Source organism: Arabidopsis lyrata (genome assembly GCF_000004255.2).
Source record: "Arabidopsis lyrata subsp. lyrata unplaced genomic scaffold ARALYscaffold_4, whole genome shotgun sequence".
Taxonomy (NCBI): Eukaryota; Viridiplantae; Streptophyta; class Magnoliopsida; order Brassicales; family Brassicaceae; genus Arabidopsis; species Arabidopsis lyrata.
In genome coordinates this window covers 18,380,711-18,407,508 of record NW_003302552.1, presented here as the reverse complement: position 1 = coordinate 18,407,508, position 26,798 = coordinate 18,380,711, and the positions used below count along the sequence as shown (strand labels likewise).

Here is a 26,798-nt window from a genome sequence, read left to right as displayed (position 1 = left end):
ATATATTTCAAAGTTTTTTTTTTTTTTTTTTTTTTTTCATTTTACGAGGAAAAAAACATTTGAATAGTTTTTATACTTTAAGGGGAAATGCAAAGTCAGGTAATAGCTCGAGGATGTTTCTGCCATTACTTGTTCACTTTCTAATCACATTTCGCTTTCTTTTTTTTCCTTTTCTGTCTTTCTCTTTATATTTTCTGTCTTTCCACTTTCATTTTATTTGAGCTTTTTCTTGTTCTATTGCTCTTTTTGTTTTCTCTACCTTTTGCCTTTTAAATAAAATATGATGTTAATTATACTCATGTAAAATTATGAACTTTTTCTATGTTGTCCATGTACAATCACATATAAACTTATTTAACTTCATTATATAAATTTGGACACATGAAAAATCATGAGTAGAATTTAGTTATTCAGTGTGGAGGTAAATTCACACACGTGAATAGTATTATCTTAGCCCAAAAAAAATGAATATCCAAATAACTTCAGGATTTAAATTTAAGGGAAAATTAATTGAGAAAATGAAGAAGGGCGTGGAATAGCACCGACGGCGCACGGGGGAGAGTGATGAAGATTGAAGAGAGTCACGTCGGTGAGTCACGAGTTTAGACTTAACCAAACTCGTGTAAACCACACGTGTCTCGATTTTGGGCTTAGCTTCGGCCCATTTTATTGAGTAAATGACTAATGTCTTCGTGGATATATTAGGCTAAAGTTTCAAAAGAAAATGTTATTTCGTTCTGTCTCTTTCAATTGTTCCCTCGTAGGTTGTTGTTATATTTAAAATAGGACCTCTCTTCTTTTTTAGATGTCGTAGAAGTTGTTTTTATATTTGTGAAAGATCATGTTTCACTTTTCTTTTTAGATGTCGTAGGAGTTTTAATGGAGTTTGGAATCTTTTATTTATTTAGGAAAGGAATTCGAAACATGTGAGGGTAATGTGACCCCTGCCATGTTATGAACCACTCATAGGTGCATTCCCACTTTCAATTTTTTGAGTCTAACTTTAGTATTTTAAAATACGTATATCACCAAATTATGTAATAGATTTTGAGAAACACGAGCAAGTTTCTCTTAAATGCCTAATAGTTAGCCGTTTAGGCATCTCATGATCTCACTGCAAACTATTAGGATCGTAGTAGTCATACACTTAAATGATAGAAAAGTTGTATCTAGTTTTTTCTCATATAATATTTTTGAAATCTTTTTATATTCTATGATCTATGCACACTAAAATGACATCATGTATGACTGTGTAAATACGACAAGAAGTCTATGTAACAAATACCAAATATGTTTTAATAGCGACACAGTCTGTGTGTGATTAGTTACATTAAAATACAATAACACATTTCTAGCTAGTGCAATGTAGTTATCCCATACTTTTGATTTTGAATTGACAAAGCGACTTAAAAACGATTGGAGTGATTGTAAAAGAAATTACTAAAATGGAAAGCACACTCCTGATCGCATCCATAAACTGCATTGTACGACATTACCATTCATCGATGGCGTTGCCGTTGTTATTAGGATCACCACACTACTGATTTACTACTACTACTTTTTCCTTTTTGGGCTTTGAATGAATTACTCTTTCAAATAAGTGGGCTTGTTCTTTCTTTCCATTTTAGATGTACCAAAAATAAACCTAGCAATTGCTAACCGAGACTCCGGTCAACAAACCCGGTTGACCCGTTGTAGGTGGGGCTGACGTGGTGGAGTCACTTTGTCATATCAACACATCACGTGTCTCCACGTAGGATACAGCAGAAACTATTTTCTTCATTGATTGACTAAAATACCCTTCACCACCAAACACCACCAGCACAAGACTTTCATACGTTTCTTTCATGGCGGATTCGCTCTCTCGCTGAAACTCTCTCTCTCTCTCGTTACTCCAACCATTCCTAAAACATTCACATCATTATTGGCATGAAAAGCTGATCTTTCCTATATAATCGTTAATGGCGGCAACAGCAACAGGATCTCTAAAACTTCTGCAACATTCGTCATGTTCATTGAGTTTCCATCGGAATCCAATCGCAACCAAGAAAGCCCTTCTGCGTTTCGGGTTTGGTCCCCGGAAAAATCAGATTCGATGTGATAATTTACTTTCTTCATCGGAAAGCGATGGGAAGAGAAGAGGTGAGGCGGTGGTGGCGGCGGCGAAGAAGAGAAATCAGTCGCCGGAAAGATGTGCGGCGGAGGGAAGACTGATCGGAGGAGGAGCGTCGGAGGCGATTACGGAGGTGAGGACGATGATGCCTGAGAGGATTAAGGTAGTGATATTGACCGCGTGCATGATGTGTCTGTGTAATGCCGACAGAGTTGTTATGTCCGTCGCGGTGGTTCCACTCGCCGACAAGCTTGGCTGGTCGAGTTCTTTCTTAGGGGTAGTTCAGGTATTTTCTTAATCTTCCTAATTTCTTTAGTTTTTTTTTTCTCTTTCATTAACTCCGCTAATTACATTCTTGATCCGCGTATCTTGAAGAAATCAAGATTACCATAAAAGTATGAAGATTTCAAGATTTGGTTTCCTTATAAAAATAGCTCAACATATACTAATTTTTACGGATTTGAATCATTCTTAAATTCCATAATTGTATTTATAAATTGTAAAATACTTGAAAGAATATCTGGTGATTAAAGAACGTAAGATAGTTGCATTAGATTCCAAGAAAAATGAAACAAAATATTGTTATATAAATTAGAAAAAAGAGGGAGTGGTTGTTGAGAACAAGAGTAGGTGCCTTATTTTAGGCGGCAAGCGTGGAGAAGGCTTGACCTTAATGTGAATGTGAAACTTATTAGTTATTACCAAACCGTTTATGGTGTGGCCGTGTGGGTCACGTTCATTGTCCTTTTATTGAGTTTTTTGTCTGGCTTCAAAGCTAAAAATAAGATACAATCTCTCTCATTTTGTAGACATTCAATACCAATGCAAACAACAAAACCATTACATAGGATATGATCCTAAATTAAGTTTAGATAACTATTTAACCGAAATTCGGATTTAATCTCAAAACAAGTAAAAAACACTTTCTTGCTAATTGTGGATGATCTCAACTAACAGAGCGAGTCCTCAATTACTAGATGGATATCTTCTAGGTTCTTGGTTAGGACTCTTTGATGAGCACTACTTAAATTGTTTGGCTAACACTATATTTTTTTTATAGTATGAATTGAAACTTGTTTATTTTGCAGTCCTCCTTCCTATGGGGTTACATTTTTTCATCGGTTATCGGAGGGGCATTGGTGGATCGGTATGGAGGGAAAAGAGTATTGGCTTGGGGAGTGGCATTGTGGTCCTTAGCCACTCTACTCACTCCTTGGGCAGCTGCCCACTCGACCTTAGCCTTATTGTGTGTCCGCGCCTTTTTTGGCCTCGCTGAAGGTGTTGCATTGCCCTCCATGACGACCCTTCTCTCTCGGTAATTCCTTCTATTCTAACTACTTACATTTTGAAAAAATGAAAACGTTATACGTTTTAACTATGTGAACTTTTTTGAGAAAAAAATCATATGTAAACAGCAAAAGCAGAAATTGGGGTTTGAAACAACCACAACCTAAGTTAGAGATATTGTTTCCTCAGGTGGTTCCCAACGGATGAACGAGCGAGTGCTGTTGGTATATCTATGGCCGGGTTTCATATGGGAAATGTCGTGGGACTTCTGTTGACGCCACTCTTGTTATCTTCCATAGGAATCTCTGGTCCATTCATTCTTTTTGCATCCTTAGGTCTATTGTGGGTATCTACTTGGTCAAGCGGCGTTACAAACAACCCTCAGGACAGTCCTTTCATCACTAGGTCAGAACTCAGGCTTATCCAGGCTGGAAAACCGGTTCAACCATCAACCAATTCGACGAAACCAAACCCATCTTTACGACTTCTTTTGTCGAAATTGCCTACTTGGGCGATCATTTTAGCTAATGTGACTAACAACTGGGTGAGATTGAGTTTAATAGTATCTTTATCAAAGCAATGCCTCATCTTTTTGTCATAAACTCACACGGTTTCGTTAGTTGTTGTTCACAGGGATACTTTGTTCTTCTCTCATGGATGCCTGTTTACTTCCAGACGGTAAGTAGGGTTTATTTCATGTTTTGATTCTATGAACTGAAAATATATATGATGTTTTATATCAATGTCTTGTTTGATTTGATCACAGGTGTTTAATGTAAATTTGAAGCAAGCAGCTTGGTTTAGCGCTCTTCCATGGGCGACAATGGCGATCTCAGGTTACTATGCAGGTGCAGCATCAGACTTCTTGATCAGAACTGGTCACTCTGTAACCTCAGTCCGAAAAATCATGCAGGTGGGTATTAAAAGTGCCATACTTGGTTAACTAAAAGGCCGACCCATAAGTTTAAATGTTCTCACATACTAACGAAAGTCCCGGCTTTTATATTTGTCAGTCTATCGGATTTATGGGTCCTGGGCTATCTCTGCTCTGCCTCAACTTCGCTAAATCGCCTTCTTGTGCAGCGGTTTTCATGACCATTGCATTAAGCTTGAGTTCCTTTAGCCAAGCTGGGTTTCTCCTCAATATGCAAGTACGTTAATTCTAGCCCTTATAAATTATAACCAGTCACTCCAAATTTGATTGACCACTAATTTTAAGCATTTTGGAATAATCTTGAATCTCACAACATCCTTTGGTTTCTCTTTGCGAAAACAGGACATCGCACCGCAATATGCTGGTTTCCTGCACGGTAAATGGTGGATCTTTTTTTCTTTCTTTTGTATCGATATTGTTTCTTGCTGAAAAAGTTAGGTTTTGTGTATTTGGTGTGGGAGGCAGGTATTTCGAATTGTGCGGGTACGTTGGCTGCAATCGTAAGTACAATAGGGACGGGATATTTTGTACAGTGGCTAGGCTCTTTTCAGGCGTTCTTGACGGTAACGGCGTTTCTTTACTTTGCAACCACCGTGTTTTGGATCCTCTTTGCAACCGGAGAACGAGTCTTCTAGATCCAAAAGACTCTCCTTTTACACATTTAGAGGTTTCAATAGGATACCAGAAAAAATATTGCTTAAAAATTAATTTTTTTTTTTTTTATAACTAGAATATATTTCTCTGGCTTTTCTGTGATTACATCAAAACTAGATGCAACTGTAATGCCACAGATTTAAGTGTTAGAATATAAAATTATGCATAAAAGCAAATTAACAATCATTCAGGCATGAGGACATTTTGCTTTTTTTTTTTTTTGCCAATCAAACACCATATATTAATTCACGGAATAAGATTCTCTTCTAGAGAGAGCCAATCATGTACCGTAGAACTTACATGGGAAAAACAGAACCCGCGATTTCTTGCACATTTCGCAAGATAATCGGCGGAGGTATTACCACTACGGGGAATATGCTTAAGACTAAAAGAAGTAAAACGATCCCTGTAATAAGCAAAGTCTGTTAACTCTGTAGAAAACGTAGGCCATTCCTCAGGAGCACTAGTCATTGCCAATAGGTCAGAGCAATCCGTCTGAATGAGGATATTCGTCATTGGGATCGCCAATAAACACTTCATCGCCCATAAGAGAGTATCTAGTTCAGCATGTAGGGGAGAAAGACTTCTACGCGAGCCTTTCAAGCCCAAGTGTAGAAGTCGTCCTCCCTGATGGATAAGCCACCCATGTCCACTCCTAGTCTCCGTCCCGATCCAAGAACCATCAATGGAGCATACTGGTCTATTCTTTGCAGCTGGTGCCTCATGCGAACTAAGAATCGGCTCGGCCGGGGGGTCTTCTCGCTGATTTGCTCGCCTCCACGCGCCTTCCTCTTGAATTGCAAGATCAAGCGTTTCCTGAGGTGGTACACTCAAATTATCGAAAATCTTGCGATTGCGCGCCTTCCAAATATACCACATAATCCATGAAAATACTCTTAGACTATCTTTATCCGCCTACATGAGGACATTTTAAAATATTGGTATATGATATAATAAGGAAAAACAAAACTTGATTTGAGTTGGTCAGCAATTAAAAAAAAAAAAAAAAAAAAAACTGTTAACAATCATTCAGGCATGAGGACATTTTAACATATTGTTATATGATATAATAAGGAAAAACAAAACTTGATTTGAGTTGGTCAGCAATCACAAAAAAAAAAAAAAAAAACTATTCCTTTTTTTGTAAAAAATCCACTATAGAGTAGAGACCAAAAAAAAAAAAAATTCCAAATAAAGTTCCAAACTTGAGCTGTACTTGGCTCGGCCCTTAAAGATCTGATCTTTTCCCAATTCCAAAACCCCAAAAATGGAAGAGATCGCCGATCAAACCTTCTTCCACTACTGCCTCCTCACCCTAATTTTCTCCGGTCCACCAACCGCGGTCGCTCTGAAATTCCTCCAAGCTCCTTACGGCAAACATAACCGTACCGGATGGGGTCCAACCGTATCTCCGCCGATTGCTTGGTTCGTCATGGAGAGCCCAACCTTGTGGCTCACACTTCTCATCTTTCCCTTTGGTCGTCACGCTCTCAATCCTAAATCTCTCCTCCTCTTCTCTCCTTATCTCCTCCATTACTTCCACCGTACCATCATTTACCCTCTCCGTCTCTTCCGCAGCTCCTCCGCCGGGAAAAACGGGTTTCCAATCACCATCGCCGCTATGGCTTTCACCTTTAATCTCCTCAACGCTTATATCCAGGTACGGTCTCTCTGATTTCGGTTTGGTTCGTTTGAATTTTCCGGTTTACATCAGAACATTTCACCAGGTTAAAATCTCAAATTTTCAAAATTCGGTTTATGTATGAACAGGCGAGGTGGGTTTCGCATTACAAGGACGACTACGAAGACGGAAAGTGGTTCTGGTGGAGGTTTATTATTGGTATGCTGGTTTTTGTAGCCGGTATGTATATAAATATCACGTCGGACCGGACTTTGGTACGATTGAAGAAAGAGAACCGGGGAGGTTATGTGATACCGAGAGGAGGATGGTTCGAGCTCGTTAGCTGTCCGAATTACTTTGGAGAGGTGATTGAGTGGCTGGGCTGGGCTGTTATGACTTGGTCTTGGGCCGGTATTGGATTTTTTCTGTACACGTGTTCTAATTTGATTCCGCGTGCACATGCGAGTCACAAGTGGTACATCGAGAAGTTCAAGGAAGAGTATCCCAAGACTCGAAAAGCTGTTATTCCTTTTGTGTACTGAGAGAGAGTAGATACTAGTTTATGATATGTTTTTTTCTCAATTTGTTCCAAAACTAGTTTTGCCAAAATTTGCAATAACCGGTTTAGTTCCAAATACGGTTTAGATCTTATGTTCTTCAACAGTGCACAACAAACTGTGTAATTATTTAGACAAATTTTATAAATATCAAAAAGGATTGACGAGTGAAAAGTGTTACGTATGTCAAAGACAAAAACTAGTGTTCTAACGAAACAAGACATAACAATACAGAAATGAATCCAAAGACAAAAGTCAACTTCAAACGCTTGTTCCAATCCAGAAATCATGTTCCTGAAGCTAAACTAGAGAAAGCAAGGTCTTTAAGTTGCTGTTCCTCCACTGGAGTTTATCTGTTTCTCTTTGCTTCAGATCGTGGAGGATATAGCCTCTTTACCAGGGAAATCAAAAGAGCTTCAAGATCCTGCGAGTTTGTGTCTTTGTATTAGTTAGCATTTTGGTTGTGTCTGTGAATGATTCAAAGATTTGATCAGATTTTGACTTACAAACAATGTCTTGTTTTGTGCTTTAGGCGAAGCTGGGGTTAACCATCTCCGATTTCCCGGATTCTGAACTATCTTCGTGGTCGTCGTCATCTTCCTTCACACTCCCGTCTGATTCCTCTGCAGCCAGTTCACGTGCAGCTGCAATCTCCTTCTCGAGCTCTTCTTGCTTTTCCTGCAGTCCGGACATGTTCAGAGCCTCTGCAATCTTCTGCTTGATCTGCTGCTCAAGTGCCTCGATCTTCTGATATGCTTCGGTGACACCAGGCGTTTTGCTCGCCTTTGCGGTTTCCACTTTCAGCAACTCGACCATGCTCTTGATCTCTGGTGTCCTCACCACCTCTGCAATCTTGTTGGTGATTTCTTGGTTCAGCTTTTCAAGTTTTTCTTGAAGGTTTTCGTTTGCGGCAAAGGTCTGCTCAGCCGGATCCTTCATATTCAGTTTCACAGCATCAAGCTCCAGACCCATTGACTTTAACACACCCGCCATCTCTGCTTCGACCTCCCCTTTAGTCTTAAGAACTTTTTCTTTCAATGCATCAGGTAACTCGTCAAAAGATGAAGCCCCTGAGCTCGCGACCTCAGCTTTGATTGCCTCAACCTTTTCTCTAATTTCAGGACGGTCTACAGCTTCCTGGAACCGCTTATTGATCTCCTTTTTCAATGAAGTAGCTTCTAATGCTGCTTTGGCTCTGGAAAAGTCCCTCAGCATGTTAAGCTTAGATTTTAGGCTCTCGTAGTTAGGCGCGTCAATCAAACGGGTATTGAACTCTTCCTTGAGCTTCTCAATTTTCTCGATCAGAACCGGGTGCATAAGATGCTCCTCTGAACTTGCTTTCGAGAACTCTTCGCGCATCGCCGTTAGTCTCTCCTCCAAACCTACTGCAATGGCAGCTTCAGTGTACTCGTCATCTATCTCGGATTTGAGTTTCTCAATCATCTCATTAAGAACTTCACTCGAAGGCTCGTCTTCTGAAGACGTCTCCTTGGCTTTCAGAATCTGCTCCTTCAGCTTGTCAACCTCCCCCTGCAGCTTTCGGCTATCTGAGAACACGGCTTCCCTCTTCTTCATGTTGACTTTCCTACTCGGCTCTATTGTTTCACCTTCTATGAACACTCCAATCTTTCGGTACTTAGCCATCCTGTGCTTCAGGAGCTCCTCCCCACTCATTTTTCCGAATTCCTACAAGTTCCCAAGAAAAAGTTAGAAACCTTTTAGATCCACATCCAGTGTTGAGAAGAATAACTATGCCTACATTCATGTTTTCATTGATAGCAATCTTTATCTGCTGCGACGTCCATGAAGGATCAGCATGGGCCCCGCCAAGCGGTTCCTGTGCAACATGTAAGAGAGAATCTCAATGATCCAAGCGACAAAGGAGGTGTAAGAGTGGCAAAAACAAATAGATTAGAGTTAGCATCAGTTACAGGAATGATTCCATCAGCTACATTAAGCTTGACCAGCTCCTTGGAGGTAATTCTAAGCTTTTCAGCAGCCTGCGTACACGAGTTTCATTTAAGTGTAACATTAGAGTCTACATGATCACTTAATCGAATAGTAGAGCAGTGTACATACCTCAGGAGCAGCCTTGGAAGTCTTCCACAAAATCGCTGCACAGGCCTCTGGACTGTGAAAAGCAAAACAACAGACGTGATAAATGAATCTGTAGAAATATCATATCATCATATCTACATTGGGGAAAATTTTACCTGGCAACATAGAAAACTGCGTTTTCGAGCATTAGCATTTTATTAGCACAGCCAATGGCTAAAGCACCACCAGAACCACCTTCCCCAATGACAATAGAAAGAATTGGCACTTTCAGGCCGAACATCGTCCTCAGATTGTTGGCAATCGCTTCACCCTATTATACAGATAAGCAAAAAATGTTATGCTGCAGATACACCAGTACACTTCAAACATTAAAGGCATTTCTTGTACCTGTCCGAGTTCCTCGGATTTAAGGTCTGCATAGGCTCCAGGAGTGTCGATGAATGTCACGATTGGAAAACCGTGATGGTCTGCATAATACATCATCCGAAGTGCTTTCCTATATCTGTTTTAGACATTACAGAAATTTGATAAGAGTGTTGTTGACTCTGAATGCTTTCATTTAATTACAAACCAGGAAGCTCCTCGTGAAAACATACCCGTGAGGAGTCGGCATACCAAAGTTACGCATTATATTTTCTTTGGTGTTTCTACCTTTCTGGTGACCTATGAACATGTAACGTTTTCCATCGATGGTTCCAATACCGGTCACAATTGCAGGGTCATCATACCCCGCTCGGTCTCCATGAAGCTCCATAAACTGAAACAAGAGCAGAGAGTCCCAAGTATGTAAAAACAAGAATTTATCCTCAATGCATGACAGAAAAGCCTAACTACTGAGAGACCAAACCTTGTCAGTGATGTTATGTATATGATCAAGGAAAGTAGGTCGGTTGGGATGGCGCGCAATGTTCACACGTTGTATTGGAGTGAGATGCGTGTAAAGATCTTTCAGTGCCTGACATTAAAATAGCAAGGGTCAGTACATTAACATCAAATTTGAACGGTGGGTCTCCTTTAACCATATACATTGAGAACCAACCTATAATTTCATTTTTACCTGTCTATACTTGTTCTCCAAAGTGATAATCTGCTCAGTGAAGTCTAACCCGGTTTCATTCGCCATCTTCCTCACCTGCATCACAAGAACCAATCTAATGAGAAACTACACACCAGACAACTGCTAACGGAAATCAAACTAAGATGCAAACAGATGATAAGTATTCCCATTCATACATCGACAATCTTCTTCTCCAATTCGACTAGTGGTTTCTCGAAATCCAAAGTGACAGGCTTTTGAGTATCCCCCAAAGGTTTGAACTCGGACAGATACGACAAGACTCCTCCTTTCACATTCGGGTCAGGATTCGCAGGCCATGGATGCTCAAATTTCTTACCTTTCTTGAGCCTAGATGTCACCGCCAGGTCCTTCCTTCTAATGGTAGTAAACACTGCTCTTCCTAAGGTTTTCAATGGTACCCCATTAACACCATTGCTCGAACTACGCAAGTAATCCGAAGCAGAAGCAGAAGAAGCTCCTCCTAATGCTAGTGATGAATGAGATATTGAAGCCATTCTTTGGGTTGATTTCTTCAATTACTTTTGAATGGATCCACTCCAAACAGATATGTATCCTCTAAATGAACAAATCCGACACTGACAGAAATCAAAACCAAGACAAATTAGATCAAAAGCAATCATCGATCACTGAATCAAATTAAAGAACACAAATTGGTCAGATTTGTTCCACTACCCATTTTGTGTCTCATAAACAAAACAACCAAATCTCTCAAACCCATCAACAGCAAAAGAAAACCCAGCTCAAAGAATTAAACTTTACCACAAAACACGAAGAAAAACCAGAGATCCGAGACTAAGAGGTAGCAGAATCAGAAGGGAATGAAGAAGGAGAAAGGAAGAGCAAGCATCGAAGAGATCGTCGTATTTGAAATTGAGAGAAGGAACAAGTGTTATGCGAGTGAGTGAGCGCGTGGATTTTGTGTGGAAGTGTTTCGATATTTCTTATGCAGATTGGGAAACAAGCTTCGATCCCTTGCCAATTTGCCAGAATTTTCCGGTTGGTCGTTAAACCATAAAAGTTTAGTCCTTTGCTCTCTCGCACGTGCCCACGTGACACCTCCTACGTGTGAGATTAAATACCTTTCACTACAAGTTTTTGGATATGTTCCGGTGGATTTGGTGGGGTTAGGTTATGAAGCCGGTGGCGTTTATTGGACTATTATTTTGGTAAACTAATCGGACGGCCGACAAAAAAGAAAAAAACTCCGTTGCCGGGACTCGAACCCGGGTCTCTCGGGTGAGAGCCGAGTATCCTGACCAGCTAGACTACAACGGATTTGAATTCTCTCCGAGATATTATATTATTTATCTCATCGAACTTCATGGCTACACCTTGGTTTCTTCAAGAGTCAATTCGAACTCCCTTATCTCCCGTGAAAGAGATTCCATGGAGCTCAAATCTTCTTCCAACAGTAATACTTCATTCCTCTGAACCCTTGTTGTTTTGTTCTTGTTTAATTTCCAACACTATCATCAATTTATATCGCAGATAACATTCTTGAGCAACTGAGAAATGGGTTCGCTCGATTCGAGCTTGTTTCTTCCCCTACTGCTTCTATTTCAGATTCAATCTCCTCCATTTCACTCCCAGCTTCATTCATGAGCGCAACGAAGGGAAATAGCTATGTGTTCTTCGCCAGAATCGGTTCCTCGATGTGTGTTTTCTTTCTCGTTTATTGAATTCAAAAATCGAGTCTTTGATAAAACCCTTTACGCTAATCTGCGAATTTGTCTATAGGAATCGATCTCCTGCAGCGAAAAAGGTTGAGCAGTATGCTGTGGATAGAGTTAAAGGAGATGGGAGATGTCTGTTTCGAGCATTGGTAATGTAGTTTCTGTTATGTTCTGTGTTCTTGTTGGGGTTTCTTAAAGAAATGATGTGATGTTCGATGTAAATAAGGTGAAAGGAATGGCCTTTAACAAAGGTGTTACTCTTAACCCCCAACGAGAGAGAGATGATGCAGGTGAGAGTATATATTTGATCATCTAGCCTTGTTTTGATGTTCGTTGTGTGTTTTGAAAGCCAAGAGATTGAACTGTGTTAAGCTTGTTGAGTTTGGGTATCAAAAATGGAGTTTTTAACAGTCTGTTAGCCTTTTTGGTAGGAAAATGTTTTGTGGGTTCTCTGGTCTATTCATTTGGATGTTTATATATCTCTTGTTCATCATGTTTTTGTGTGGCAAAAACTTGCATTTGTTTCACAGATGAGTTACGAATGGCTGTGAAAGAGGTTATATGCAATGATCCCAAGGAAAAGGAGAAGTACAAAGAAGCTTTAGTGGCTATTACTGTGGATGAGTCTCTTAAACGGTGAGCTCATTCACTCTTTCCCATTTTTCAGCTAAATGGCTTTGTTTTTCCTATTCATATAAACGTTTTTTCTTCAGCTATTGTCAGCGGATTGGAAGACACGATTTCTGGGGAGGAGAGTCCGAGCTACTAGTGAGTTTCCTGCATTTTAAACTAATAATTTCCATCATGGAGAAATGATCTAACGTCAATGTTTTGTTTCAACAGGTTCTTTCTAAGCTATGTAAACAGCCTATCATTGTCTACATACCCGAGCACGAGGTAAAGGTTCTTTGATTTAGAGTCTTTAAGTAGACAAGAATTGGTGTTTCTTTTGTTCTAGTAAGTGTGTATTCAGATCTCGAGTTATTTGGTATTCTTTTTCCAGCACGGTAGAGGAGGGTATGGATCGGGTTTTATACCGATTCAAGAGTATGGAGGTGAGTTTCGAGGAGGCTGGGGAAAAGGGAAGACAAACAAGAATGTTGTTAGGCTTCTTTACAGTGGTAAAAACCACTATGATTTGCTTCGTTGACCAAATTTTTATGCCTCACTCATTGCCATTGACTTTATTGATATGATCAGAGAAATTGGAATTTTGTACCCATAAGTTAAGTGTATGTGTATCACGACTTTGATGGAGCTTTCCGAAAGTTGCTAAAGTTCTTCTCAATGACCTTAACTCTAAGATGGATCAATTAACATTGTTGGACAGATTTAAATTTATTTTTTCATTGAAACATTCACACATTTAAAAAGATTTAACGCATAAGTTTCTAATAATCGACGCAGTTGATAAAACTCAAAAACACCAAAGAAGCATTGTTTGTTTTAGAGAAACTTAAAAACAAAGCTTAAGAAACAACCACACAGCTTAGTTGATAAAACGGGGAAAATGTCAAAAAATTCGTGAATTTTCAATTTGGGACGGTGTTTTAATTGAACAAAAGTTTTCAAAACTTGCATACAAAACCAAGTCCGAAAATTGCTTTCCTCATAAAGAAACGTATTTTTAGATTTTAAAGTCTTGCAAAAAGAAATTATTAAGAACCCTTGCCTTCCCTCCACTAGAATCAGAGGGATTCACGATGACAAGTTGATGGTCTGATCAACCAAGGCATCTTCAAGAGTCTCTCTGTTTCGTGCATGAAGGAGTGTTTAGGAGTTATAGACATCTTGTCCACCTCGTTATCATGAACATCATCATCATCATCATCATCATCGCTGTCTGTATCTCCATACACAATGACTTCCGGCAAAACCTCATCCTCATCATCTTCGTCATAAGCTGTTATCACCGTTTCCCAGAAAATGAAGTCCCGAGAGATAAGTCTTTAAGATTTGACAAGCAAACGGGTGAGTAAGAGAGTAAAAACTACGTAACGCAACTACTTCCACATCATCATATTCAACAGAAGAAGAATCTGCATTAAACATGCTCTCAAGTCGGGCTAAATCATCAAATGAGTCAAAGTAACTTCTCTAAGTTTCTCATGTCACTTCGTAATAGATGCAATAGAAACAAAATAAAATAAAAATACAAGAGTTAAGATGGTGAACCTGTTAGTTTTTTTCAGCAAGCACGGGTCGAATGGGAAGAAGCCACCTAAAGCACGAGAAAGCTCAGACTCAGGTAGGTCATCAAAAATGAAGGCGTCGGAGACAATGAACAGACCACCGGCTTTGGCTTGATAAAGGAACTCAGAAACTACAGATGGAAGGCACACCTGTTCAACCACAAAAAAAAAAAAAAAAAAAAGAGTTGGTGCAAGCTTAATGCATTTGATACTTTGGTTCAGACCACTTGAGATAACACATGAGCTATTGGGGGAAAAAAATGATAGTATAAGTTACCCTCAACGGGTCTAGTTTGTGAGATAAAACTGACTCCAATGGTGTAATCTGCGATCGGAAGCGAGGAACATCTAGGATTGATCTCATTCGGAAGCATAACAAATACAAGATTGCCTACAATCACAGAAAAGCAACAAAGTTAAGTCATTACTTGACATAATTGTGTATCACTCCATACAACTGATAGGCAAAAAAAAAAAAACTCTTTGAGACTTATAAGGGTAAAGATGATTGATACAAGTGACGTCGATCATATCACAGATGAATTCTTAATGAATAAAAGCAACAAGATGGTTGTAAACTTGGACTATACCTGACATACTGAATAGAAAACTTGATGTTCTTCAGGCCTAGCATCATCATTGCATGTTCTGCAGTAATCCGCACACTCATCCACCAATCTAGGATTTCGGACACGAGAGAAACAATGTTACAACAAACTGGAACTTAAATCAGATCGAAACAATCATCTTTTGTCAGTTTCTTTAGCAGTCTCTTTTTACCTTTTCAACATGCTAGCCACAAAAGAAGCAGGCAAAAACTTTGCACGAGCCAAGTAGCTAGCTAGATAAGCCACTGCATTCGTCCTGTTTAGTAAGGGGAGAAAACAAAACCATGTACAAGTGGTGAGTCTGGTGACTAGAGAACAGTATTAGCTTGCAGATAATTTTTTACCGTGAAGGATAAGATGAAACTCACCTAGTAACTTGATTGTTGTTGTTGCTGTTGAGAAATATGTCCAACAGCTTACTGGCAAATTTCACACCACAATTTTCAGGATCTAGTGAGCACGCATAGAACATCAGGAACTGCAGTGGAAAGCAAAACGAGTCTAAGCTAAGATATCTCATGTCCACAATGAAGTAAAGTGTTAGGAGCCTAGAATGACGAATTATATAGTATGTGTTGTGATAGATACCTGTGAAATTTTTGTTTTTTGCGCGTTCAGAATTAAGTTCACAAACGACTCGAACAGATTTTCAAACACCTGCGCCAAAACCATGGAAAACAGAACCCCAAAAGATGAATGCATCTACCACAAAGGAAATGAAAGGAAAGATGAAGCACCATTTGGTGACATACCTCATCCAGACGACCAGAATCTTGACAGGATTTAAGATGATCAAAATATAGGACCATTAAGTCGTCCAACAAGTCAGAGACGGCATTTCCATTTTGATTTAGAGACCGAACTGGAAACTGCAAAAGAAAAATCAAATTCATGAAGCTCTCCAGGAAACCACAACGAATCAAAGTCCAAATTTTCATAGTAAGAGAAAAAGCATCTTGTACTCCTGAAACTTTCAACAACCAAGTTTATGGATTCAGCAAATTAACACACTAACCCTACCTCCTCTCCTTCATTGGTAGTGCCTTCAACTGCAAGGTCAAGTTCCATATCAAACATGGCAATGGCGGAGTCATCTTGGAGAATATCATCCCACCCAATCTCCAACTACAAAGATGATCAAGCATATCATTCACTTACCACATAACTAAACAGTGGCTATACTATACTTGTATGGAACTGTATTCGTGAAGCAAATTCTGGAGACTTACATCGAGATCTAGCAACCTCTCCATTACCACCCTAAGAATGACGTTGCCAAAAACTTTTCCGATTGAGCTGTTTTCCAACTGCAACAAGTTCTCCACGTATGGCACTACAAGCTGAAACTGCAAGACAATAGAATAGTTTTTTGTCATTTAGTTAACCACATGTATGGGGTAGCTGTTACATTGATTTTAACAGAATTAAAAACATACGCGGTCTTTGTCGTGTACGCTAGGCAAACTCTGGGCGAGTATGGGCAGTAGTATCGAGGGAGCAAGGGGAACTAAAAAAGAAATCTTGTGAAGAGCTGCGTGCACCCGGGAAAGAAGTTCCAGCATCTTATTGTCGAGTATGCGGGGTTGCGAAAGTAAATTAGAGACGAGCATATTTAAACAAGAGCTCAGATGCTTTCCACTAGTAGTGGCCTAGAGATGGTAAAGAACAAAAAACACAAACTGTTAAGCTCCGTAAGCAGATAATATATATGGTTGACGACATGAGCCATGAGGGATAGTTACCAGTGATACGATTAGGTCCAGCAATGCATACATTACATTTACATTAGGTTTGTGATCCCAAATTGTCGTCCCAAAAATCTAAGGACAATAAAATGTGATGAGAGTCAGAGGAAGGTCATTAAGGTAAGTGTGTAATAGATAAATAAATAAAACTTACACGATCAAGAAGGACTTTATGGTGAACTTCATCTAAGCAAGCAACAGAGCGTGATAGAATTTTCAAGAGTGTCTGCAAAGCGAATGAGAAATGAAGATATGTATTGGTTAGCAACAACCGAAAAAAAGAAAGAATGGATTTGTCATAAGACACCCCTCTCGCTGTGCCACAACATCGACATCATCAGGTTTCTTTATAATGTACATTAACTGAACAAGCTCATTATATCGATCGGTATCCCCCTGGATTTAACAAAAGAAAAATATAAACTTTATAAAGAACACACACAGAGAAACATATATAGATGTATATACAAATGTGGATGAAACAAGATTTGTGTAAGACTCACACTTTGGGCAGATGTAAGTGCCTTTCTAATGGCAACCACCAAAGCTTTGTCGCTTAACTCAGCATTGTCCACTTCTTTTGCTCCCATTCTCTATGAAACTGATGCTACTGCTTCGAAATTTGACCAAAACAAAATCCATTTAAATGCAAGTATTGAAACCAGAGCCCAGTGCCGGCATGTATGAATGCCCTACGCAAAAACTTAAAAACATGCCTTTTCATATACTTAAAAAAACAGTTTAAAAGAAACACAAAAAAACGTTGCTTTGACAATATTTTAACAGCAAGCCAAAGCAAAAAAATATTACAGCAAGTGTTTGGTGTTCGTGGTTATAAAATATTAAAATTAGATTATATGAAATTTTATATGCTTCGACGTTTAACACAAATCAAAGCAAACACATTGGAATTTTGGTCTCATAGTTAAACAAAGCTAAGTAGCTAACAATCGATCGATTTAAAATTTGGAATTTAACTAATCATCGAATTTGCAACAATTTTTTTTACTAATTTGACAAAGACAAAAGGAAAACAACAACAAATTGAAAAGCAAAACTAACAATTAACCTCAAAAACTATGATTTGAACTTGTAAGAAACCAAATTGATTCACATACGTCACTGTCTTGTTTAAGAGACCGGCAACGTCGTTTGATTTTCTTTACTCTAGTTTTTTTAGGTTTTAGTCTTAATACTCTTGTATAAAAAAAGGCCACACTTTTTTTAAAATCCCTAAACATATAAGAAAGCTTAACAGATTGTTTTTATTAAAAGAGGCCCTCAAAATTTCAGGGTTATACTTAAATTGTTATGGGCTAAAATAGAGTTGGCCCTATTACACTTTTTATTATTCCTTGTCTTCCAAATTTTTTTTTCTCTCTTCTTCTTTCTCCCAAACGCTCCACTTCTTCTTTGATTTCTTCTCTGAAGCCATAAGAGTTGAAGAATTCAAAGGATTGATCTGACTATAAAGAGAAACTTCCAGAGCTTGGTGAAGGAGCAGCAACCCTAATTTTTCAATCCCTAAAGGTGAAGTTTTTGTTCTTCTTTTTCTTTGATTCTACTCCTTTTTTCGTCACAATATCGAAATAGCGATCTGGGTTGGCGTTTTTATTGACGGATTTTGGTGGGTTCGTGTTAGATTTTTGTGGGTTTGAGTTGGTGTTAGATTTTGGTTCGTATTAGATTTTACTTTTACAGATTCATGTATGTATTTGATCTTAATTAGCTTTGGTAATACTCAAATCCAACTAGTATTTGATCTTAATTAGGTGACGTTGATATTTTGTGTGTTGTGGGTCAATCATCCACTCTAGGTTGATCTGCGTCTATGTTTAGTCCTAATTTTGAAGAATCATTCTAATTTCTGATGTTTATTTATGACAATTTTATGTCTTACTGCGAATTTAGCTAAGACTATGAATCTAGACGAGTGCCTTTATTTTAAGGACATTTAAGACTTAGCTATGACTTTATGTTGATGTAATTCAAATTTGTTATGCAGTATGGATTTGCAGTCATTGGAAAGAATTGCTCAGTTTCTTTTGGATTTGTAAAATGGGTAACAATGTTTTGGGGGCTTATTACTCCTTTAGATATGTGTTTCTTTGTTTCCATAACCAAATCAATGATCCTGGCTCTTTTGATTATTCTGCAGGTCCTGACGAAATAAGATGGCAAACGTGTCTGTTGCTGCGGAATGGCAACTTCTCTATGATCGATATTATAGGAAGCCTGAGATATACCAAATGAAATGGAAACATGTAGATTTGAGTCGTAACAAGGTGGCGTGTGCTTCATTTGGTGGGCCAATTGCAGTTATTCGAGATGACTCGAAGATTGTCCAACTATATGCTGAATCTGCTCTAAGAAAGCTCCGCATCTTTAATTCAGCAGGTATACTTCTCTCTGAGACGGTCTGGAAGCATCCCGGGGGACGTCTGATCGGAATGTCCTGGTCAGATGATCAGACACTAATTTGCATTGTCCAAGATGGCACTATTTATCGTTATAACATCCACGCTGAGCTCATTGAGCCCAATATGTCAATGGGCAAGGAGTGCTTTGAGCAGAATGTGGTGGAGTGTGTCTTCTGGGGAAATGGTGTTGTCTGCTTGACAGAAGGAGGGCAGTTGGTCTGTATCTTCGATTTCAAGACAATGAAGCCTTCTAAGTTGCCTGATGTACCGGGGTTAGCAGAAGATGATCTGCTTCAGCCAATTTGCTTGACTGTGAGGGAACCTAAGTACACAATGTCTGGGATTGCTGAGGTGTTAGTAGCAGTTGGCGATGATATTTTTGTTGTGGAGGAGGACATGGTTCAAACTATTAGGTTTGATGAGCCTAGTGTTGAAGACTCTGAGATGCAGAATGATGATTCTGGGAATTTGATTGGAGTGGTCCAGAAGATGATTGTATCACCTAATGGAAAATTTCTAACACTCTTCACTCATGATGGCCGGATTGTTGTTGTTGACATGGAAACAAAACAAATTGCTATTGACTACTGTTGTGAGGTATGCATCATTGCTTCTTCAGATACTTGGTTCTTCCTTATAGACAGTATAATAAAAATTGCTTGTCGTTCTGTAGTATGGTGACTTAACTGTGTCTTTAATCGCATACTTTTCTAGTCAGCCCTTCCTCCGCAGCAAATGGCTTGGTGTGGAATGGATAGCGTTCTGCTCTATTGGGATGAAGATTTAATGATGGTGGGTCCTGTAGGAGACCCAGTTCACTATTTCTATGATGAACCTGTAATTCTTATCCCAGAATGCGATGGAGTGAGAATATTATCTAACACGAGCCTTGAATTTCTGCAAAGAGTACCTGATTCTACCGAGTCAATCTTTAAGATTGGAAGCACCTCACCTGCAGCTTTGCTATATGATGCTTTGGATCATTTTGACAGGCGAAGTGCTAAGGTAGGTTTATTACTGTAGACAATAAAAAGCTTTGGATCATTTTGACAGGCGAAGTGCTAAGGTAGGTTTATTACCGTGGACAATAAAAAGGATAAGCATCTTAATGGTGTTCTGTAGGAGATGTTGTGCATTATGATGTGATTCCTTCATATTCAAGCTTTAGTGTCTCAGTTATTCCTGCTGTTGTATATATTGGATATTCAGGGATGAATTTAGGTTTAGAACGAATGTGGTGTTCTTACTGAAAAAATGGAATGATTTGAGAAGAATGTCATATAATTACTATTCCTAGATTTGGGTGAGGAAGTTGATTTGCTCTTCTTTCTGTTAGGCAGATGAAAATTTGAGATTAATTCGTTCATCACTGTCTGAGGCTGTTGAATCCTGTATTGATGCCGCTGGCCATGAATTTGATGTAACTCGTCAGAGGGCTCTTTTACGAGCGGCAAGCTATGGACAAGCTTTCTGCAGGTTAGTCTAATAGAATTGACTTTGAGTAATCTAATTTCTGAGACTAACGCTCAGTGAGCTGCAACAGCAATTTTCAGCGTGAACGTGTCCAAGAGACTTGTAGAACGTTACGGGTTCTAAATGCGGTTCGTGATCCTGCTATTGGCATACCTCTTAGCATTCAGCAGTACAAGGTTTTTGCAGTTTATATGATTGTCTCTATAAAGAAACATTTTCAGCTACCCTTTTCCTCATAAAATTTATCTGGCGTGCAGTTACTGACACCAATGGTTTTGATTAGTCGCCTTATTAACGCTCATTGCCACCTTCTTGCTCTGCGGATATCTGAGTACTTAGATATGAATAAAGTAAGTCAGAGGTTGCTTTATTTGTCCCTGTGACGCATTCCTCTATCTCCAATATTTTCCTGTCTAGCCTTAGGGTGATTAATGGTTTTCTATTGTTGGCGTCATATAGGAAGTGGTGATAATGCATTGGGCATGTGCAAAGATAACTGCTTCACCATCAACTCCAGATTCTCATCTTCTTGAAATTTTACTTGATAAGGTTCAAATTCTAGTATATATAAGTCTTTGCAAGATATATATATTGAGATGGAGGAAACTCATGGACTTAGAAGGATTGATGTCATTGAATTTCAGCTCCAACTATGCAAAGGAATATCTTATGCTGCAGTGGCCACTCATGCTGATAACTGTGGCCGTCGAAAGTTAGCTGCAATGCTAGTTGAACACGAACCACGCTCCACGAAACAGGTTTGTCTATCTAAGATGACTACCTCTCGTTGGGGTTCTTTATGCAGAAGTAAAAGACATTCATATTTTCACGGTAATAATTTGTGTAAAAACTTAGCTTCTCATGTTTCGTGATCACTTTCTGTAATTCTAGGTACCTCTTTTATTAAGCATTGGGGAGGAAGACACTGCTTTAGTGAAAGCAACTGAGAGCGGTGACACCGACCTGGTTTATCTGGTCATATTTCATATATGGCAAAAGGTATATGACTCTTTTTTAGTGCTTTTAAACTATTAACTAGAAATCTGTATGTTGTGCTAAGAAACAAGAGCTAACTGATTTTAATTTGTGGGGTTGACCAGAGGCCTCCTTTGGAATTCTTTGCGATGATCCAAGGAAGAGTTTTGGCACGTGATCTATTTGTAGCTTATGCACGGTAGGAAAATCTTCTATCTACTATACTTGATTTATGCAAAACTTTGTAGTTTATGAACGATATTATAAATTTTTACTGTTGTAGGTGTCATAAACATGAATTTCTGAAGGATTTTTTCTTATCTACGGGCCAGATTCATGTACGTTTCATGATCACGTTTTCCCTTGATTTATACTCTTAGTTCAGAAGCTAACTTGGGCCAATTTTTTAATTGTATTTTCCTGTAAACGCTGAAGTTGACCATCAAATAGATGCTGTTCGTGTACATAAACAGCTGTTAAGCTTGAATTCTTGTGGTTGTTTCAGGAGGTAGCTTTTCTTTTATGGAAAGAATCATGGGATATGGGTAAAAACCCAATGGCTAGCAAAGGATCCCCGCTGCACGGTCCGCGTATAAAACTAATAGAGAAGGCCAGAAACCTTTTCTCCCAGACAAAGGAACACACTTTCGAGTCTAAGGCTGCTGAGGAGCATGCAAAACTCCTGAAGTAATAGTTGCAAGCCAAACTTGATTTTCATTATTTCTTTGCTCTTTGTCTCATGATCTTTTTTGGTTACGTGTTTTAGGATACAACATGAGCTAGAAGCTAGTACAAAGCAGGCTATCTTTGTTGATTCAAGCATCAATGATACTATACGCACATGTATTGTACTGGGTAATAATCGTGCTGCAATAAAAGTGAAGACAGAATTCAAGGTTTTAATTGGATTTTGTTCTCCCCTTTTGTGCAATGGATGATTGTAAGAACGTGATCTTCACCACAGTGCCGTTTGAATTTTCAGGTCAGTGATAAAAGATGGTATTGGCTTAAAGCATTTGCTCTGGCTACAATCAAAGACTGGGCAGCGCTTGAAAAGTTTTCAAAGGAAAAGAGACCACCAATGGGTAATCTTACACAGCTTCTCTAATGATTACAATGTTCCCATCTGTATATCAGTTGCATCATCTACTACGCTGATGTTAAGACTGAGACAGTAGGTAAATTCATTTCGAGTTATCTCATGTTTTAACTGGCATATATATCATAAAGGGTTCCGTCCATTTGTGGAGGCATGCATTGACGCAGATGAGAAAGCGGAAGCTCTAAAATACATCCCTAAACTATCAGATCTTGTCGAAAGAGGCGAGGTATGTCCTGCATATGAAACATGTACTTGGATTAGATATTTTTAAAATCTATCCAAACCCTTTAGTGTGAGTTTTATGTGTGGCATCTCAGGCTTATGCTCGTATTGGAATGGCAAAGGAAGCGGCTGATGCAGCAGCTCAGGCAAATGATGGAGGAGAATTGCTTGAGAGATTCAGGAAGACGTTTGTACAGAATGCTATTTTCGATACCTTGAAAATGCCTTTCCAAGGAGCCTCCTAGCTTAAAGTCCTGAAAGTTGCAGTGAGATGGAGAATTTTGTTTGATTGTAACAAAACTCACAAGAGAAGTGTGTAAAATTGTACTAGTGAGATAACTAAATAAAATAACATCATCCAATTGCTGTTGTGTGTAGCATATGTAACGTTTATTCATCACCTTCATAATTCAAATCAAATCTCTTTTCTTCTCTTTTTATTTCATAAAGTATACACCATACAGTGACATGTTTAGTCAAATAGTAGTATATAATAGTATGTCATACAACTACAAAGGCGCTAGAAGAACCAGAGAAGCTACTAATGGATCCAAACAAGGACTTAGAAGCTCCATAATGTCTTATTCTATAAACTCCCGCTACCGCAGATTCCGGTACCCTCCACTCAATCGTGGCTTGGCTCTCCGAGCTTAGCTTTGCCGGTCTTGACCACTTAAACTTCAAACTGAAGTCATCGTCATCGTACACTGGAACCCATTTCCCTCCCTCACGCAGCGTCTCCACCACAGCGAATGATCCTTCCGTCATCAAATCGTTTCGAGGACATCCCGACCAAAACGTTGCGTTAACTTGTTGACCTCTCCTGAAAGTTGACTTTGGAGGTACATCAGCTTTGACGTCACCGAATTTGACTCCTAGAGGAGTCGAGTCTACGACTACAGGGGATAGTAAACTAATCTGTTTGTCTAAAAGGTCAGGCGGTTGCGGACCACGTGGGAGTGTTAGACCGTTAACCAAAGCTGTGGCTAGTTTCTTGAACTCTTGGATATAAGCAGTGAGTGTGTGTGGTCCGTATAGAGTTGAAGCTCCCTACGAAAACAAGAAAAGCTGGTGAGTTATAGACAGTAGCGTGACATATAGACAAAGCTGAATCAAGAAAGATAGTGTGTTTTACAAACCTCGTATCTTTGAACCTCGTACTCTTCGAAAGTGGCGATGTACTGAGAATAGGTGTTGGTGAGACCTGCGATTACGACATGCATGTTGTTGCTGAATTCCTTGGGGTCCAAAGAGATGAGAAAAGACTTGATAGCATCACGGAGACGTCTTCCAGCCATTGTTGTGAATTCTGGATCCAATAAGAGATTCAAAAACTGAACAAAACCAAACCGGCAAACCGAAGTTTTGATCCTAATGAGGAAGAGAAAGTCTCATTGATTTACCTCCGGGGACACTGAGGATGACTAATTGGCCAACGCGAAGTATCTGAATCGGAAGAATTGAAGGCTGCACAGTTCATATAATGAACTCTTAGACTATATAGACTCAGTACACTAAGATGTCAAATCTTTGACCAGTTATAAGGAAACAGAGAATGGAGCCACTCACCGCCCAGTCATATGGTTCTTTCATCTCACCAGTGTCAAGTAAAATGGGTTTTGGTTTTTGGCATTGGACCTGTTCTGGACCAGGAGTTCTCAACACATTCCTCACTAGTCTCCAAAACACATTACCCTTAAAACAAGACATTCTTTTCGTAAGAGAAAGATTCAAAGAGAGATAACAAGAGGATATTTGAAAAGCTTTTGCTTAAGTACCTTATCATCTCCTTGTTTGAAATCAAAAGCACCTGGACCATCAGTTGTTCCAGCAGCAAAACCAAACCCCATTGCAGCTGGACATGTTTTAACTGTCTCAGAGCTGCCGCCTGCTTTAGGAACTGTGACATCAAGATTTGAGAAATCTAGATACGCATGTTGGTAACCAATTTTTCCCTGCAGCTTCTCTGTAGCTTTATTAAAAAGTTCCACTGCCATTTTGAATTGCTTTTCTCCAATGATACGTGTACTCTCAAATTCATCAGGGTAGCTACCAAAAAAAAGGTAGAACATCAATCACAATGTGCAAAAACATAGAATTGGACACACAGAAAAAACATAAGATATCATGAAGCAGTATATACCCCGGACCACGGCCATAGCACAACTCGTTCTTTCCATTGCAAGTACTATGATTGAAATCACAAGGCAGTCCAGTGTCAATGCAAAATGTACCAAGAGTATTTGGACTCACGTCACCACAGTTTGATTGACAGAAGGCAGAGACAAATTTACGCTTCGAAGTGTTTCTTACTCGGGTTTTAACATCAAGGGACTTATCCACAGAATGTCCTCTAGAGGACTTATAAGTAGCTGCAATATCCAAAAGTCTACTCTCTGAAACAAACAAAAACAAAACCATAACTTTCCACATCAGTCTCGCTGCAACTGCAATGTAGAGAATTGCTACATTAGGTAACTCAAGGAAAGGATTTGACTCACGGTTTCTACTGAAATCAGAAACAATGCTTGATACTCTCCGAGGGATATTTCTTAAACTATCAGAATTCTTCTGTGCATTCTCAAACCAATCCTCCATAAACCGCGCTGCAGCGCCTTTATTATCTCCACTAATCAACGAGTTAGTCCGGCTCATGGAAGTCCCATGAGTAGCAAACCAGTTAAAACTACCAATAGGTCCAAACTGAGAATCAACAAACTTAACAAGCGTCATTTCTTTATCAACGTCATACTTATATTTACTCCTTTCAGCTGCAGGATTGTTGAGATAAGAACTCGGACTTCGATTCACACCAGCATCCAAAAGATCCCCTATTAAATCATCACACACACATAATAGTTTAACAAACACAAGAATTCTCATCAAACAGACAAAGAAAAGATTGTAACTTTACCTTTGTTAACAAAAGCAGAACCAGGACGGAGACTTTCATGAGCTTGGACAATGCTTTGCTCAATGCCGTTAACGACGACATCAAAAGATTGACGAACAAATCCAAGAGACGTCACAATATATGTGACGTATTGAAGATATCCTCCTGGACCAGCATGCGTATGAATTCCACTTATTGCTACATTCTTCTCTGTGTAAAGCTCACCATACCTAAAATTAATTAACCATTCTAATGGATTAAGCACTAATTCCACTAACACTCTTCTCAAAGGTCAAATCTTTAGATAATCCGAAGATTCTAGAAGCTATATTTATGTACCTTGCTTTGAGACGCTCAAGAACTTTGATTGTGACGATTTGAGAAGCCATACAAGCGTCGAGATTGACAAACGCGACGCGGTTACCTTGAGGCTCAGCGACGATGAAGGCACGAGCTCGTAACCGGAAATGAATACCGGAAGCGATTTGATCGGAGTTTGCGTAGCCCATCATGTTGACATCAGCAGCAGGACCAGTGATGTCATAGCTTCCGACTCCGATTAAGTACTCTGAAGATGAAAAACGCGTTCTTGAAAGAAGAAGAAGAAGAAAGAGTAGAAGCTGAAACAATGGTAGTGAAGCGGCCATGGTTGAAGTGAGCTTGAGAAGGGAGAGTAAGAGATACGGATCTTAGAGAGGAGAATCAGAATCACACGAGAAGGAGAAGGAAGAGAGAATCCGCCATGAAAGATTGAGAAAGAGCTAAAAGCGTGAGTGGGGGAATGTGGAAAATTCAAATGTGGACGCGAGTGGTTGTCGGTAGTTAGTGCTCTTCGCTTGTTGCGACCATTACCAAACCAAACTCTGTGTCTACTCATCAATTCACATTAAACCGCCTCAAAATATATATTTTTATTAGTCTGCATTCTCACCCAATTTCTCTAACATTATTTATATAACTTTTTGACAGGTGTTTTTCGTTATTGAGAGCTTCATTCCTTCATCATTATTTCTCCATTTGACTCTTATTAATTTAGGATAAGTGTCTTTATTTTGTCTATATTAAGAAAAAGACACAAAAAATGTCTTAACTTATTTAACATACTCCTAGGATAACTTATTTACATACTCTTAGGAAAAATATATACATTTGGAGTGAGATAATAAATTCATTTAAGATTAAATACCAAATGT

The 26,798-nt window shown here is 39.1% G+C and overlaps 7 protein-coding genes and 1 non-coding gene across 11 annotated transcripts; 4 read left to right on the top strand and 4 right to left on the bottom strand.

Moving 5' to 3' along the window:
• The first annotated feature begins 294 nt into the window (after positions 1–294).
• LOC9317628 (probable anion transporter 3, chloroplastic) lies at positions 295–5,162 on the top strand. The gene is made up of 8 exons (XM_002881516.2): positions 295–2,399; positions 3,202–3,428; positions 3,590–3,944; positions 4,034–4,078; positions 4,167–4,313; positions 4,414–4,551; positions 4,677–4,710; positions 4,800–5,162. Exons 1-8 carry the CDS (start codon positions 1,962–1,964, stop codon positions 4,967–4,969), a joined length of 1,554 nt encoding a protein of 517 aa, XP_002881562.1. The 5' UTR covers positions 295–1,961; the 3' UTR covers positions 4,970–5,162.
• Positions 5,163–6,159: 997 nt separating this feature from the next.
• LOC9315792 (steroid 5-alpha-reductase DET2) lies at positions 6,160–7,333 on the top strand. Its single transcript, XM_002881515.2, has 2 exons — positions 6,160–6,648; positions 6,759–7,333. The coding sequence occupies exons 1-2, from the start codon at positions 6,256–6,258 to the stop codon at positions 7,149–7,151; spliced, it is 786 nt and encodes a 261-aa protein (XP_002881561.1). The 5' UTR covers positions 6,160–6,255; the 3' UTR covers positions 7,152–7,333.
• On the bottom strand, positions 7,286–11,290 carry LOC9317627 (acetyl-coenzyme A carboxylase carboxyl transferase subunit alpha, chloroplastic). 2 transcript variants are annotated; one of them, XM_021029131.1, is made up of 12 exons: positions 11,062–11,290; positions 10,458–10,877; positions 10,282–10,356; positions 10,072–10,179; positions 9,821–9,981; positions 9,612–9,726; positions 9,380–9,534; positions 9,246–9,297; positions 9,098–9,166; positions 8,926–9,003; positions 7,673–8,852; positions 7,286–7,590 (listed from the first exon to the last, which is right to left on the bottom strand). In XM_021029131.1, the coding sequence occupies exons 2-11, from the start codon at positions 10,794–10,796 to the stop codon at positions 7,695–7,697; spliced, it is 2,310 nt and encodes a 769-aa protein (XP_020884790.1). In that variant the 5' UTR covers positions 10,797–10,877; positions 11,062–11,290; the 3' UTR covers positions 7,286–7,590; positions 7,673–7,694. The 2 variants fall into 2 exon arrangements, with proteins under 2 accessions (XP_020884790.1, XP_020884791.1); XM_021029132.1 differs by lacking the exon at positions 11,062–11,290 and adding an exon at positions 10,975–10,993.
• A 214-nt stretch (positions 11,291–11,504) lies between these two features.
• On the bottom strand, positions 11,505–11,577 carry TRNAE-CUC. The gene has a single exon. It is a non-coding gene; the product is annotated as a tRNA-Glu (tRNA).
• A 38-nt stretch (positions 11,578–11,615) lies between these two features.
• On the top strand, positions 11,616–13,272 carry LOC9315791 (OTU domain-containing protein At3g57810). The gene is made up of 8 exons (XM_021029144.1): positions 11,616–11,713; positions 11,791–11,956; positions 12,040–12,124; positions 12,202–12,265; positions 12,506–12,611; positions 12,689–12,743; positions 12,819–12,872; positions 12,979–13,272. The coding sequence occupies exons 1-8, from the start codon at positions 11,689–11,691 to the stop codon at positions 13,123–13,125; spliced, it is 702 nt and encodes a 233-aa protein (XP_020884803.1). The 5' UTR covers positions 11,616–11,688; the 3' UTR covers positions 13,126–13,272.
• Positions 13,273–13,516: 244 nt separating this feature from the next.
• LOC9317626 (RNA polymerase I-specific transcription initiation factor RRN3) lies at positions 13,517–17,223 on the bottom strand. The gene is made up of 15 exons (XM_021029148.1): positions 17,024–17,223; positions 16,836–16,916; positions 16,675–16,752; positions 16,518–16,595; positions 16,212–16,424; positions 16,005–16,121; positions 15,796–15,900; positions 15,528–15,644; positions 15,364–15,432; positions 15,144–15,253; positions 14,948–15,031; positions 14,758–14,845; positions 14,445–14,558; positions 14,151–14,317; positions 13,517–13,922 (listed from the first exon to the last, which is right to left on the bottom strand). Exons 1-15 carry the CDS (start codon positions 17,108–17,110, stop codon positions 13,664–13,666), a joined length of 1,767 nt encoding a protein of 588 aa, XP_020884807.1. The 5' UTR covers positions 17,111–17,223; the 3' UTR covers positions 13,517–13,663.
• Positions 17,224–17,879: 656 nt separating this feature from the next.
• Positions 17,880–23,143, top strand: LOC9315790 (protein VACUOLELESS1). Of its 2 annotated transcripts, XM_021029128.1 has the most exons (17): positions 17,880–18,050; positions 18,526–18,582; positions 18,679–19,537; positions 19,655–19,945; positions 20,277–20,416; positions 20,484–20,589; positions 20,671–20,763; positions 20,873–20,962; positions 21,058–21,171; positions 21,305–21,412; positions 21,514–21,587; positions 21,672–21,726; positions 21,894–22,075; positions 22,155–22,284; positions 22,371–22,473; positions 22,619–22,716; positions 22,808–23,143. In XM_021029128.1, exons 3-17 carry the CDS (start codon positions 18,695–18,697, stop codon positions 22,955–22,957), a joined length of 2,577 nt encoding a protein of 858 aa, XP_020884787.1. In that variant the 5' UTR covers positions 17,880–18,050; positions 18,526–18,582; positions 18,679–18,694; the 3' UTR covers positions 22,958–23,143. The 2 variants fall into 2 exon arrangements, with proteins under 2 accessions (XP_020884787.1, XP_002881559.1); XM_002881513.2 differs by lacking the exon at positions 18,526–18,582.
• Positions 23,119–26,503, bottom strand: LOC9317625 (neutral ceramidase). Of its 2 annotated transcripts, XM_021029130.1 has the most exons (9): positions 25,945–26,500; positions 25,627–25,835; positions 25,214–25,543; positions 24,856–25,108; positions 24,491–24,761; positions 24,282–24,407; positions 24,116–24,179; positions 23,852–24,021; positions 23,119–23,762 (listed from the first exon to the last, which is right to left on the bottom strand). In XM_021029130.1, the coding sequence occupies exons 1-9, from the start codon at positions 26,250–26,252 to the stop codon at positions 23,214–23,216; spliced, it is 2,280 nt and encodes a 759-aa protein (XP_020884789.1). In that variant the 5' UTR covers positions 26,253–26,500; the 3' UTR covers positions 23,119–23,213. The 2 variants fall into 2 exon arrangements, with proteins under 2 accessions (XP_020884789.1, XP_020884788.1); XM_021029129.1 differs by having other exon boundaries at positions 24,856–25,543; positions 25,945–26,503.
• Positions 26,504–26,798: the final 295 nt, after the last annotated feature.